Source organism: Protopterus annectens, chromosome 3.part0, assembly GCF_019279795.1.
Source record: "Protopterus annectens isolate FY-2018-M chromosome 3.part0, PAN1.0, whole genome shotgun sequence".
Classification (NCBI taxonomy): domain Eukaryota; kingdom Metazoa; phylum Chordata; order Ceratodontiformes; family Protopteridae; genus Protopterus; species Protopterus annectens.
The window spans coordinates 1,120,626,837-1,120,642,005 of NC_056731.1; the positions used below are offsets into that span (position 1 = coordinate 1,120,626,837).

Genomic DNA, 15,169 nt, shown 5'->3' on the forward strand with positions numbered 1-15,169 from the left:
ATTCAGCAGTACATTGGACTTGAACCAGTTTGATGTTGACAGATGGAGATGAACATGAAGACCAGCAACTCTGAAATTACTGACTAAATGGAAAACTATAAAGCATCTTATCACATTTATGAAACATGGTTTTGCAAGAAAACATGGCTGAAAAACACTGGACTTGTGTTGACTTTGCTAAAATTGTGGGTGCACTGTAAAGCATGTACTCCACTTTATATCCTTAATGTTTAGAGGGACACTAAACATGGGAAAATTAACTGTAATTAAACCAATTTTTGTTCTTATTAGTATTTGTATAAAATATTACATGATATAAACTGCATGTTATACACAGTAGATCAGTTTTGTGTAGTGTGTATAGTTAGGGGTATTTTAAATGTAGGGGAAGTCTTTTTAGTGACTGCTGTATGTGTTAAACATATTAAAGCAAATGTACTTTTTTAGTTGTAAAAATATATGTTTTACAGTATAAAGAGGAAAAAAAGGCTTGACAAAAGCAAGTTTAATGTTCATATGATGTTGTCTTGGGCTGCAGGGTTGGGGTGGGATGTAAATGTATGCTGATTATATTACATCTGAAGTTGGGATATTTTGTCTTTTTAATTTACAAGAGTAAACGTCCATATTACTACCTTTGGCTTAAGCTGTAAACAATTGTTTTTGGAAGCATGGAGGCTTTAGAAATGAGACAAAATGATGAAAGCCATGAAAATGCTAAGCTTCTTACAACTGCAATGATATTAGCTGGCTTGTTTTCCACTTGCAAATGTTCAGTGGAGTTGCGATGTCTACAGCTGAGGGCAGCTGTGCCTTCTTCTCTGAGCGAAATTTATAGGCACATTGCTGAGTATATTTCCATGAAGACATGCTGTCTACAGGGGCAAGCAGTTAAATTTTGAGAATTCTGAGTATTCTTTGCTGAGGGAAATGCAAAATGTATAGGTTCAATGGGAAGCAGTTCAGTGAACAAATTACATTTGAAATTATGGCAAGTGAATAAGAGGTAACAACATCCCTAGCAGCCTTAATACTTTTATGCAGTTAACAGAAGAGTGTACAATTTAGTTTTATTTAAGGATAACCATTGCACTTTCTCTTAAGGCTAAAAGTGTTTTCTGAAAGCATACAAGCTGTTTTTCATATCTGGAAGGGAAAAGAAGATAATAAGAGAGCATATAGCAATCAGTGTAAGTGGGAGCCAGGCTGTAGCATGTGGTTTTAGCATGGGTAACCTTAATTTTTGGTTAGAAAATGCCTGGAGGTTCAGATGTCAATTTGGGGCAATTGATTTCTTCAGGAGCGTCAAACATAATATTTTGAAGATGTACATACGTTTATGTGTTTGTTCCAAGTTAACAGGAGATGGGGGTGTTTTGCATTTAGCTTTTTTTTTATTTAGGGTTTTCATTAAAACAAAAAGTCTTGAAAAATGTGACATAGATTCAAATGGAGATGATTAGAAACAACAGTACAAAAGATCAGCCTGACAAACAATGAATGTGCATGTAACACAAAAGCTGAAAATAAATACACATTTAAAAAAGTTCATGTATAATAGGTGGGAACAACAGCTTTTTATCATGAAACCTATGCTGTCCACATTATCCTGGAAAGTAAATGAACTTACAGGTACAGATAAAAAGGAAAGAATATTAAATTATAATTAGGAAATATAGAATGCAAATAATGTTGCAGCAGACACATTTGGAAAGAAATGAGCATGAGAATTTGACAGAGAGGATTTCAGAATGGATATTTAGCAGAATATTAGGGACATAAGAAAAGGGGAGTAATTGTACTAATTGCTAGGGGGGCTCCGATAGTTATAGATGAGGAAAAATACAAAAATGGTGATCTGTGGTAGGAAGGGGCTATTGGAAAAGTAGCAGGATTATAATGGCATGTATTATATTCCACCGAAAACTATTATGGAGCTTAAGAAAATTTGGGGAGAAATGATCAGCTTTCAGCATGGAATATTATTTATAGGTGAGGACTAGAATTTCATTTGCAACAGTGAGGATGTATCAGGGGGACATAGAAGGGACAACAAAACAAAAGAGGGTAGATTTCTGAAGAAATTTATGAAAATATTTGGCATGGAAGAAGTGAGTTTAGTAGGAGGAATTCAGACAGAATTGACATATTATTTCCCCAAGGTACAATAACTGAGCTAGACTTGATACAAATTATATTTCACAGGAACATATGCATTTAATTCAAAGCTTTGAAACACACCTGAAAACTGTATCTGATTATGCACCAATAAAAAGTAAGATAAAAATGGGTAATGAAGTAAAAATAAGATATTGGCATTTTTCCACTTACCTATTAAAAAGAGAGGAATTTAAGGAATGGGTAGTGGAAATTACTTGAGAGTTATTATGAAGATAGAAATATCTTCAGAAGTTACAGCTAGTGACTGGGATAAAATGAAAATGAAGTTTAAAAATAGGGTCAAAATAAAATAGAAAGACATGGTTAATAAGTAACAGAAATTACTTAGAGACAAAGGTTGAAGTACTGCAGAATGGGGGAATCTCACAGAACAAGTGCAGGAGTGCTAAAGAGAGGATAAGGGAGTATCTGGATAATATATGCATGAGTTTAGAAAGACTTCAGTTAAGAAACTATTTTGATAACTCCAGAGCACAATAACTTTTAGCACGGTGACTTAGGCAACAGAACACTGAATGGGTTGTCACCAAACTTAGGGAACCTATAACAAGAAAAATAATCAGAGATTCTGTAGAGGTTTTAGAGATATTTCAGAAATTTTATGAAACTTGTATAAAGCAGAGAAATGTGGAAGTCAAGAAAGAGCACAAATGGAAATATTTATGGAAGACTTAATTATGCCACGGATAAAAATAGAAGAGGCTCAAATTCTAACAGTTAAGACAGGATTTGATGAGATAAAAAAACAGTGATGTATAATCAATCTTCAGGAAAGTCTCCAGGAACAGATGGTATTCCTGTGGAAGTTTGGAAATTATGAGGACGAAAGTAATAAAGATCTGGAAGATGTTGTTTAACAGTATTTTAAAAGGAAGGGAAGCAACAACACCTTGAAAGAAAACTGTGGTGGCTGTGCTACATAAATATGGCAATGACCATTCAGACCCAGCTTCATATAGACAAATTTCAATTTTAAACCATGATTATAAAGTATTTATGTCTGTCCTAACTAAAAGAATGGCAAATGAGTCGCCAAAATTGATGGATATGGATCAGTGTGGTCTTGTGGAGGGGAGGCAAACAGGTGACAACATTAATAGAACAATGATGATCAAAAGGGAAGCAGAACATAAGAAAGTACCTCTTTTACTCCTGGATCTTGATGGAGAAAAAACATTTAACAGAGTACTTTGGGACATTATGAGTAGGGCACTGGAAGCATTTGCTTTCCCTGATACAATAATAATGTTAATTAGAAGGATATATGAAGGATCTGAGACAAGAATTAAAGGAGGTGGGTTCCTCTCAGATAAGCTGTGTTCAAAGAGAGGAACCAGTCAGGGGTGTCCTCTTTCTCTTTTGTTAATTTGGTTTATATTTAGAGCCATTGGCAAAGAAAATAAACTCAGAAATACATGGATATTATTGGTATGGAAATCAAAATAGTTGGTTTTATTTACAGATGATATTATTTTGTACCTCATAAATCCAGAAAAGGACATCTCAGTGTTGTGGAACAAGATGGTTTCAAGTCTTTTTGAGATACAAACTTAATGAAGATAAAACAGGCTACAGCTGTAAATTAAGTACTAACACATGATCTGGTTCTGCAATACCCATATTTATGGGGACATGAATGATGAAGTATTTAAGAGCATGGATTTAAAAGACTGCTGTTATGGCAGGTAGATAAGTGGGGAGAGACTAAACAAAAGATAATACAAAAAACTGAGCAAAAGGAAACTCTTATTTATGGATATGAACAGTAAGATACAAGCAGTGAAAATGTGTTTAGTCCTTTTAGTCTTGTATATGAGTCAGGCATACTTTTATAAACCCGAGAAGAAGTTGTAAACAATAATTAATAAAGAGTTGAAGGAATTTATCTGGGACGGAAAGATGGCAGAGTCAAGTGGGATAGACTGACCCCCCCCAACAGAACAAGGTAGTTCAGGTTTACCTGATTTGAATGGTTATTTTAGAGCTACACAGTTAAGGCTCATACACATAATACAAGCAGAAGCTTATAATTCAAAGTAGAGAGAGATTATGATGAAGCAAGCAGGGAGCTCAAGAAACAGAAAGAAAAATTGGATTTTGGATACAGCTTATTAAGGAGATTAATAACCATACAGAATATCACATTCATAAACTAGCAGACAGTACTCAAAGATCTAAAACTATACGAGAACAGAGAAAGGAGATTTTGTCAATAGGGATGACTGCAATTAAGGGTACAGAAAATAGGTAAGAGGATGCTGGAATTTACTGGAAAAACCTGGTAAAGGTACCAAGATATTGGGAGTAAATAACTCAAGCAGAAAAGGTAATAGGGTGGGATATGGGCAAGAAAACATTTGGATTGCAGGATGGAGAGACTGCCTTCCCCACCACGGCTAGATCTCAGAGAACAACAAACAGAAAGGGATGGGGAAGTTTAAGTGAAAGACCTGCTCTGGTAGAGGCTTTAGTTGAATCTAGAGCAGATGCAGCTGGTAAAAATGATAATTAGTAGGGCAAAATATAGCACCTCTACAGATCTCTTGTTATAAGCTCACTAAACTTGGCAACAACCCTTTCTACATTTTCTTGCCTGAGTCGTTGTGCTAACTTTTTGTGCTTTGGAGTTATTATCAAAAAACAGCTGCTTAATAGCAGTCTTTCTAAACTCATGCATATTATCAAGGTAATCCCTTATTTTCTGTTTAGCATTCCGCAATTGCTCCTCTTCTTCTTCTTCTGTGAGATTACCCAGATACCCTCTAAATAATTCTTGTTACACTTTATCCATCTGCCTCTTTCTTTTGTTTCTACCCTATTTTTAATCTCCACTTTAATTTTATCCCACTCCTTAACTATGTTTTCAGAAGAAATTTCTATCTTCTCTAATAACTTCTGAATAATTTCCTCTACCCATTCCTTAAATTCCTCTCATTTTAATAGATAGGTGGGAAAGTACCAGTGTCTCATTTTTATTTCTTTACCCTGCATTTTTATTTTAGTTATTATTGGCGCATGATCTGAAATATTGTATGTGTATCAAAACTTTCAATTAAATGCAAATATTCCTGTGAAATATATGTTATATCTAGTCTCCTACTACTGAATTCAAATTTTCCATGTCAAATATTTTCATAAACTTCTTCAAAAAGATACAACTTCACTGCTGCAAATCAAATTCCAGTCCCCATATTTCTTCATTATAGCAATTTTAGATGGACCATTAGTATCTTTTTATCCTCCTCAATCACTATTATTCCACTGAATAATCATCCTAAAACGTGTATATGTGTGAGACCTTTTACTTTTAAAGATAATATAGAATGTGTCATTTTGTTAAGTGTCTAGTTCCAACTTTTGTGTTACATGCATACACTGTTTGGCAGGCTGATCCTTTATACAGTTGTTTCTTGTCATATTCACTTAAAAGCCCCAAACAGAATAAAGATGGTTACAAAATGACAAATTATACAATATATAAGCTCAAACAGTAGTGGCACATACAATGATAACAAGGTGTAGGGGTTTTGGGAGACTAAGATCCATGTTCTGGCAATGTGGTTGGAGTATAGAGATTTGCCAGAAAAGTTGTTTGCTTTTGAGACTTGTAAGAGGAATTTGTCAGAAGATCTAAGCAGTCTTTTATTAGACCGGGGTTGAAGTAAGTTGCTGAGAGCAGGACACCTGTCTGGGAGGTAAAGTATGCCATGAGCCATAGTGAGTTGCGTGCATGTGAGGTAGTTTGGGAGCTCAAGCCAGTTTAGTTGTTGTAGGGCAGTACAGTGATGGGATCTATGAGGAGAGGTGGTGGCAAATCTGGCAATTTTGTTGTAGCAAACAAACAAAAAATACCTTTTGCTGTGGCAAACTGTATCCAATACAAACTTTAGAACCAGAAAGAAGAAAATGGATTTCTTCAGTGCTAACATATCAATGGCTAAACATCCATTCAAATAAATAGTAGCAGCAGTAAAACACATGACACAGCCCATCCAATAGAAACATGTTAGAATGAAATTATATCTAAAACATAAAAAAACTACATACATATAAATAAAAAAATGTATGTATACATATACAAATATATTAAAAAAATATAAAAAATGTATATACTAATTTCTAAAAAGACCTAAAGCACAACTTGCAAGATATAAGTACCTCAATCAATACAACTAATATAACATTTGTTGATTTTTTTTATAGAAAGGGTTTAATGCTTATCGCATTATTAATGCCTGGATACATATCTGCTTGCAATTTTGTAATTCAGGCATATTCTATATTCTCAAGCATATTATTCACATCACCCCCTCTTATGCTTTTGTGCAATTCTTTAATTACCATAAATTTAAAAATATGATCACTACCTTTTTCAGTAACATGCTTGGCCAGTGCATTTGTGGGCACATTGCTTCTGATGTCAGATCTATGCTCAGTTATGCGGTCTTTCAGCCTCCTATGCAAGTTGTAATAGAGCACAGATTGTTCTATGCTCAATTATACGGTCTTTCAGCCTCCTATGCAAGTTGTAATACAGCACAGATTGTTTATTTGGCCACATGTCAAAAATGTTCTTGTTTTTATGTGGGAAAGAGTACTAGGAGTCTGAAAGACCATATAATTGAGCATAGGGTAATTAAAGTATTGCACAAAAGCATAAGAGGGGGTGATGTGAATATTTTGTCTCAGGGAGGGATGGATAACTGAACCATTGTCTATGTACCTACAGGAAGTATTGAGTGGTTACCTGCATTTATGTCAGAGTTATATTAAAGATTCAGGAGATTTTTTGTTAAAATTATATGTATGGTTTAATCAATATGATGGGACAGATTTCCTTTCAGCAACCCTTGATATAAATTCCTTGTTTACCATTATACCAAATGAATATGGTTTGGAAGCAATAAGACAGTTCTTGAACTCCAATACTGAGATGTGCTAGGCAAACAGAAAATAAAAGTGCAATTACTGAGGTTGTACTTACTAACAATATATTTATGTTTGATAATAAGGCATATTTACAGGTCTCTCAATACTTATGCCAACCTTGTTTTAAATCAGTGGGAAGAACAGTATATATACAAGGATGGAGGATTTGTTAATTCCAATCTACTGTTTTATAAACGTTTTGTCGACGACTGCTTCCTTACTTGGAGAGGCAATGTCAATGAATTAAAGGCATTTATAACACTTGGATAATATCACTAAGTTCTTGAAATGTAAGCTTTCCTACACAAAACATTTGACTATTTATTTAGATATGAATTTGGAGAAGGAAGGAAATGATATATATACTAGTGTACACAGAAAGGAGGTACATGCAAATAGATACACGCATCGGCATAGTATGCACGCACCCCATGTTTTTAAGGAGATTATGAAGAGCCAGCTGAGTAGGGTCAGCAGACTGAATACAACAGAATGTACCTTTTTAAATCAAATGGCAGCAATGATGAATGAATTAACTGATGGAGGCTATAATGTAACTGACGAACAAAATAGCTAATGAAGTTACGAATAAGAGACAAACTAGTTTGACCCCCTATTTCGGCAACAGAACTAATATAAGGACTGGCAATGGGAGGAATGTTAATAAAGTTCATAATATAATGAATTTTTATACTAAATCTAGGGAAGTGGAAGCCATAATATGTAGGAATTGGAATATTTTATTATCCATGCCAGAACTGAAGCATGTTATTGGAGAATTTCCCCATTTTGCCTATAAAAATGAAAGGAACCTAAAGCAGAGGCTATGCTATAAAGACTTGCATATAGGAAAGATTAGAAGTGAGCCACATAGACAAGGTACGTATCCTTGTACAAACTGTAGCTGCTGTGTTGATATTGTTACTGAAACTAGGTTCATGCATCCACTTACAAAGCATACTTATAAATTTGAGTGCTATGCAGGTTGTAATACCGCACAGACTGTTTATTTGGCCACATGTCAAAAATGCTCTTGTTTTTATGTGGGAAAGAGTACTAGGAGGCTGAAAGACCGTATAATTGAGCAAAGATCTGACATCAGAAAGAATGTGCTTACGAATGCACTGGCCAAGAATGTTACTGAAAAAGGTAGTGATCATATTTTTAAATTTAGGGTAATTAAAGTATTGCACAAAAGCATAAGAGAGGGTGATGTGAATAATATGCTTGAGAATATAGAATATGCCTGGATTACAAAACTGCAAGCAGATATGTATCCAGGCATTAATAATGTGATAAGCATCAAACCAATTCTATGCAAAAAACAACAAAAGTTACGTTAGTTGTATTGACTGAGGTACTTATATCTTGCAAATTGTGCTTTAGGTCTTTTTAGAAATTAGTATATACATTTTTTATATTTTTTATATATTTGTATATGTATACATACATTTTTTATTTATATGTATGTAGCTTTTTATGTTTTAGATATAATTTCATTCTAACATGTTTCTATTGGATGGGCTATGTCCTGTGTTTTACTGCTGCTACTATTTATTTGAATGGATGTTTGGTCATTGATATGTTAGCACTGAAGAAGGGGAAACCTGAAAGCTTTGCTGTTGCTGAAATAAAGTTGAGAGAGTTTAACCGAGCACTTCTGTCATCCATTTTCTTCTTTCTAATTTTGTTGCAGCAGGCATCTAGTTTTGCCAGGTCGATTTTGTACAGGTTAGTGAGAATGGGTGAGGCACACACATAAAGAAGAGTAGTGTTCTGGCAATAGATTGTCTTGTGGAGTCAGTGAGCAAGGATTTGACTCTGTAGAGGGAGGCTAATTTAATGTGAACTTTTTTATAGTTAGGGTAAAGTGTTTTTCAAATTTCAACTTATTGATTGTAACACCAAGAAGCTTAGTGTGAGAAAAAGGTTCAATTTTTGTGTTAATAGAAGAATGTATAACGAAGGGGAACAGGAGGTCTGAAGATTTGTTGTACGAGAAAATCATAAGTTTAGTTTAATTGGGATTGAGGATTAACTGAGCATCAGAAATCCAAGATTCTACCTTTGTAAAGGATATTTGGGTTTTGCTGGAGTTTAGAAAGGGGGGGGTCTGCGCATATGAGTGTTGAGTCGTCAACGTATTGTTTGGTAATGACCTGGTGGGTGGCAGTGTGAAGCTTGTTGGTGAAGATGGAAAATAGGAGAGTACCTAGAATGGATCCTTGTGGGACACCTAATGGAATAAGGAGTGGTGAAGAGAGTTTGTGTTACCATTTTACAGCTTGTTGATTGTCAGATAAGTAATTGTGGAACCATGCAAGGGCAAAGTGGCTTAGTTTAAGGAATGAAAGTTCATTGAGGAGTTTCTGATGGGAGACAGAATCAAATGTTTTGGACATATTATGGAAAAAGTAGTAGACTAGATGAGTGTTGCTTCTAAAATAGTTGATAGAGTTTGTGACGCTTAAGAGAGTTGTAATGGGTACTGTGGGTGGGTCTAAAACTTTGTTGGAAGTTAGAAGGTTATTGGAAATTAAGTAAGGCATGAGTTGGGAATGGATACATTTCTCTAGAATTTTGGATAGTGGAGATAAGTTGGCAACAGGCCTGTAACTGACGAAGTCAGTAGAGGTAATGCCTTTGGTGTAATGGGGTGATGTAGAAAATTTTCCAAATCTTAACACACAAAACTATGTACATTTCCAAATATTGAAGTTTTAACCTCCTAATAGGAAAAATTGCCTCACACTGACAGCGACACTCAAACTTGGGTTAACCTAAAAGGAAGGTTATCCATGCTAAGATGCCTGGTAAAGTCTGTGCTTCTACTAAGTGTTGTTTGGCTTTGTCTTATCTTTATTACTCGCCCAGATTGGGAAAACACTTGAATGCTTTCAGAAAACATTACCTCCTAGCCACTGAAAAAAGCCAATGAAGAAATAAGTATTCTCTTTTTATTGCTATTATCAGACTGTGTCTATGGAGATGTGTGAACCAGATTTGCTTCTACAAGCACTCATTTATTTGCTAGACAATGTTCTTTTTTATTTATTTGCTTTCTCTTAAAACATGTTACTAGTTCAAGTCAAGTGCCTTAATTCAGCTATTCCCCTATGCAAAACTGGAAAAAAACAGATCAATTTTTCTTGTATCCTGCTCTTTTGACCAGACTTTTCTTCTTTTTTTTTTTACGCTGCAGTGCCAACATTTCTTAAAACTGAACAAAGAGAAAGAAAGAAGAAGGGAAAAAAACGGACTACCTGTTTACTTTAGTATCCCCATTACACTCAAAAACAATTGTGAAAAGTTTACTTTATAGCATGATTACTTCATGCATTATAAAAATACTATTATTGAGAACAGAATTTTGTTTTACATATAGTTAACTCTTTCCTTACTCTTCCTCATTCCTAAATGTACTTTCAAACATTAATGGCATGAAGTAGGGCATATGCTTTTGAGTCCCCTACAAGTTTAACAAAGTAAAAAAAAGTCCAATATTTATAGGTTTTCTTGGTTTGTCATGTTTCAGAAATATAACTAATGCTTTGTAATCCCACATTTATTTGTCAATTTCCGAGTTGCTAGTTTTATTCCTGTTGATCTCCAGCTCCCAATTCCAGTCTCTGCTTCACTTCCACCTTACTTCCAGTTCTTCTAGTCAACTCTTGAGCTTTTTTTTGTCTCTCAAACATTTTCCATTGAAATACTGGAAAAGGTTTCACTGGCACAGCATCTCTGTGGTCTTTACTACTAGAAAAACAAGAAGCAGAATCTCCTTCTGTTTCATAACATAGTTTTTTATTGGACAAACTTTTGAATTTCCCCTTTAGCATGCTCTGTATCAGAAAATGATTTTGTCCCTCCAGGAAAGAATATTCTGAAAATAGCTGGGTGCAGCAGCTTGAATCTCATGCCTCGACATTCCGTGATTAGTGGAATAAATGTACTGCTTTTCTGTCTGGTTTACAGCGAGTAATCATTTTCTACAAACACTCTACTGTCTCCCACTTTTAGAACTTTGTCCTTCTGCCACAGTGTTGTCACAATCAAGTCATTCTGATGGCAGGATTGCATCTTTACTAGTAAAGATATAGGTTGCCTTCTCATGGTCAGGTCTGGAAAAACACACAATGTGCCCTTTTGATTAACAACTCCTGTTGTAGAATACCAGCCCAGTTGCTTAATTGTGCTTTCATAAAATTAATACAGTCTGTTCCTTCTAACTTCTCTGGTACAGCAGAAAATCTCAGGCTTTCCCTATGTGCTCTGTCCTCTAATTCTAATATTTTTGAAGCATCTAATCTTGTGCAGTCTCATATTCAGCCAGCCTTTTCTTCATTTCGATCTCTGATTTTAGCAGTTTTATCACCTCATTTGAATATCTTTTTAAAGCTTCCTCCATTTTTTTCCAGCCTTTTGTTATTTGAGTTGATATACACTATTCAGTGTTTTGTTTATTTTAATCAGCTCTGACTTTATCTGATTTATCTTTTTCTGTAGGTTACTGGAGGTTGCGTCTTGTACCAAAGCTGAAGCTTGCACTGCTTTTTGCTGAACAGCTGCAGAATTCTTCCCAGTCAGTGCCTTTCCTCAACTTTTTTTGATTCATTTTCTTTCAGGTTCTCTGAATTTCTTTTTTTGCTGGCATCCAGGCAGTGCACTTATTAGCCAGTTACTGAAATTTACCAAAAATACAAGTTTACTGGCTCTCTGTTCTGAGTTTTTTTTTTCACACTGGAAAAACTGAAATTAAGCTGTTACTCAATGTACAGCCAATCTTGGAAATCCTGCAATTAGAAGTTTTGTGTTGAAAAGTGCTCCAATGAATTCCAAGGTCTGTATGGATTTAAGCTTGGAGTTAGCTATATTCACTGTAATGTCTACTGCTGAGCAGAGTTACAGCAAGGGGTCCTATGCTTGGAGAAGGATTTCCTGGAGGGGGCAGTTCTGAGCCAGTCATCAGCAGCAACCAATGTCATGCACTTGAACATCCAAATGGCAGGGTTCTGAATTAGAAATCTCTGGCCCCCAGCCTGGAGTGTATGTGCATTTTTATGTGGTAGGATGCATCCTAGAGGTTGACTGAACACATCCAGTCATCCTTCCTTAGAAATGAGAGGATGGATTGTGCCCTGACCATCCAGAATTTTGTTTGTTTCATGAATGCCTTCAAAAGAATTAGGTCTCAAATTGGCCTGAGGTCTCCATTCTTTTTTGTCACTACAAAGAATCTTGAGTAAATTATGGATTCTTCTTGGTCTGGTACACCTTCGTGGATGACTTCATTTATTAGCAGCTTTTTTATTTCTGATGCTGCTGTTTCCCTTTGTGAGAGTGGAACATCAGTAATTTTCTTAAAGTGTTGAGAAGGGTACAGAACGGGAATAGAACACCCTCTGGTTATCCTCTACACCCGGGCATCTTAAGTGATGAACATCCAGGTGGAATGGTGCAGGGACAAGCGCCCTCTGACTGCTTCCAGAAAGCTGATATGGCCTGTCAGAAAAAGGACCCTGAAAGCTCTGGTTTTGTGGACTACCTTTGCCCTGGGGCAAAGTCCACCATTAAAGTTCCCCCTCTGCCACTGGGGTCTTGTTCTCCAGCAGTGTCAGGAACAAACCATTGAGATTTCCGGAACCAAAGTTTCTTCCTGCCCTTTTGGTTTCTGGAAAAAGTCCTGGCAGGGGGGGGGGGGGGTCAAAAACTAGATTACAACAGCAGGCAGGATCTTACAGTCTTGTTCACTACTACAGAGCATTTCCTTAACTTTTGGACTGAAGAGTGTTGATCTGTCCTAGGGGACACTGATGAAGGATGTCTTAAAATGTTTGGCAAAATTACAAAGGCACATCCAAGCATGCCTCCTTCTGCTTATGCTAGTGGTCACCAGTCTAGAGGCACCTTCTGTGGTACTGGAAAATAAGTGCATTGAGACATTAGATAAGGATTGGAGGGTAGCCAACTGCAAGTCAATAGATTTTTTCCTCTGGAAGTGCCTAACATGTGCCATGTAATTCAGCACCCTGACAGCGAAGGCTTCTAATGTGTAGACTCGTTTCCTAAAGTTGTCCAATAGCCATGACTCCTTGTTAGGGAGAAGAGATGGACAGTTGCACTCTCTTCTGTCAGTTCCTTCCTGAAGGCTGCTGCCACAACCATGGAACCACGGACAGACTCTTGCTCCAATAATGACTATATTCTGGCAACACCAGGAAATTGTTGGGCTTGCAAGGGATTGGCTTGAATATGTCTCCTTCCTTCTATGCTCATTTTGAGATTAAGCCTACCATCTCATCAGTGGATTACCATAATGGAGCATACTGGATGCTACCACAATGTTGTGGCTGTATAAAAATGTTAAAAAAACATATACATATATTCACTGAACATTCAGATGAGTAAAATTTATAAGATAGAGAAAGGAAGATCGAATATCTGGAAGCTCGAGAAGAATGAGTCGCACAACACCTGCTTAAGCTGCAGAAGAACGAAACACAACACCTGCCCTTTTTGCAGGTAGGGAGAGGCCCCCACACCCCTTGCTAATTATATATGTCAATTTCAAGATTGCACCACAGTGGGGAAAGGAGCAATACACAGTTCAGTAATATAACACATAGAAGGTTATAACAACAAGGAGTATTAAAAAATAATAATTAAAATGATGAACTATGATCTGGCTAATCAGTGTCTTTTTAAATTAATTCATGAATACACACTTACTGCTACTTGTACTGACTGCTTGCAAGCAGAAATTTTATATCAGAGTAAGTGTGCCACAAACCTGCAGTTAGGTATGCATAATAACACTGGGACCAACGTGACTCATCTTTAAGTCTTCTAAATGACTCGTATGCTTCTTGGAAATTCATCTCAATCATACTGCACCAACCTCAAATAAGGAAAGAGAAACAAAACAGTCAGAAATCTGAAATAATAACTAAAGCAAGCAAATATGCACATATTCATACAGTTAAAATGAGCAAATAAACCAAACATTTTATCCTTTTTAGCTTATTACTGTACACAGTGAATAAGACATATGTGCAAAAAAAAAAAAAAAAAAAGAAAGACTCAGACAGTAAATAACTGGCAAAAAGATGCAACATTTTTTTTCTAACTTAGACCAGTGATCTGATGTTATTAGTACATTTACATCTTCAGACAGTTGACCGGAGCGGATATCAGCATTCAGTAATAGCTGCTCTTGATCAGTGGGACAGATAACAATTATAAAATAAATCTCTGGTAGTGGCCTTGAACAGCAAAAACAAAGGCAGCTGTGTGTTCCGTTGGAAGACATTAGACATTAAATGCCATTCCCTTTAGATAGAATACATAGCATCCTTTGGCTGGGCACAGTCTGATTAATGACGTACATGCATGCCACTAGTTGTTCACATTTTTTATCATAGCTTGAGGAATAAGCTGTAGCAGCAGGTGATGATGAGCAACAAAAGTAAGGTAAGGATTAAGCTATTCAGTATTTCAACAATCGCAGAGCCAAGATAAGTGGGGAAAAGTGGTACTGAAAGGTATTTCTGAAAAAAAAAGATGAATAAGGACACCACAGTCAGAAAGAATGAAATTTGTATCCAAAAGCTTGCAAGAGTTATTAAAGATAAAATAAATAGATAAAATGTTCAAAAGTCCATAATGTTCTTTGCAAATTAAAATGTGACAATGCAGAGTGCTGTGATCCAAGATTTCATTACATAGAATACTCAGCTATAACTGCTTGAAGATACATCTAGTGCAATGAGACAATGTTATGGCATTCAAATTCTAGTGGAATTTTAGATGAAATGCATCACAGGAAGCCTTTGCCAGGGTCCGTCCGCCACTTCATTCAAAAAAAAAAAACAATATCTTCCAAAAGTCACATTGTTACATCTCTTTTACTACAATTTGTGTCCTTTGCAGCAGCATCAACATCTGAGTGTTTCACCAGAACAACTAAATGACTGATTAAATGCAAACTTACTATGTCCTCCAAACTGCAATACTATTAATCTAGTTCTCTCCCATAGATCCCACAGAGCTGTACAGACTG

General features: G+C 35.9%; 1 protein-coding gene across 1 annotated transcript in view; it reads right to left on the reverse strand.

Moving 5' to 3' along the window:
• The window catches only part of TTC39C (tetratricopeptide repeat domain 39C), a 1,361,526-nt gene that overhangs the window by 483,072 nt on the left and 863,285 nt on the right, over nucleotides 1-15,169 (reverse strand). Inside the window, exon 8 of the mRNA XM_044065353.1 lies at nucleotides 13,901-14,008. Coding sequence (XP_043921288.1) covers nucleotides 13,901-14,008 — 108 coding nt within the window. The remainder of the gene's footprint in view (nucleotides 1-13,900; nucleotides 14,009-15,169) is intronic.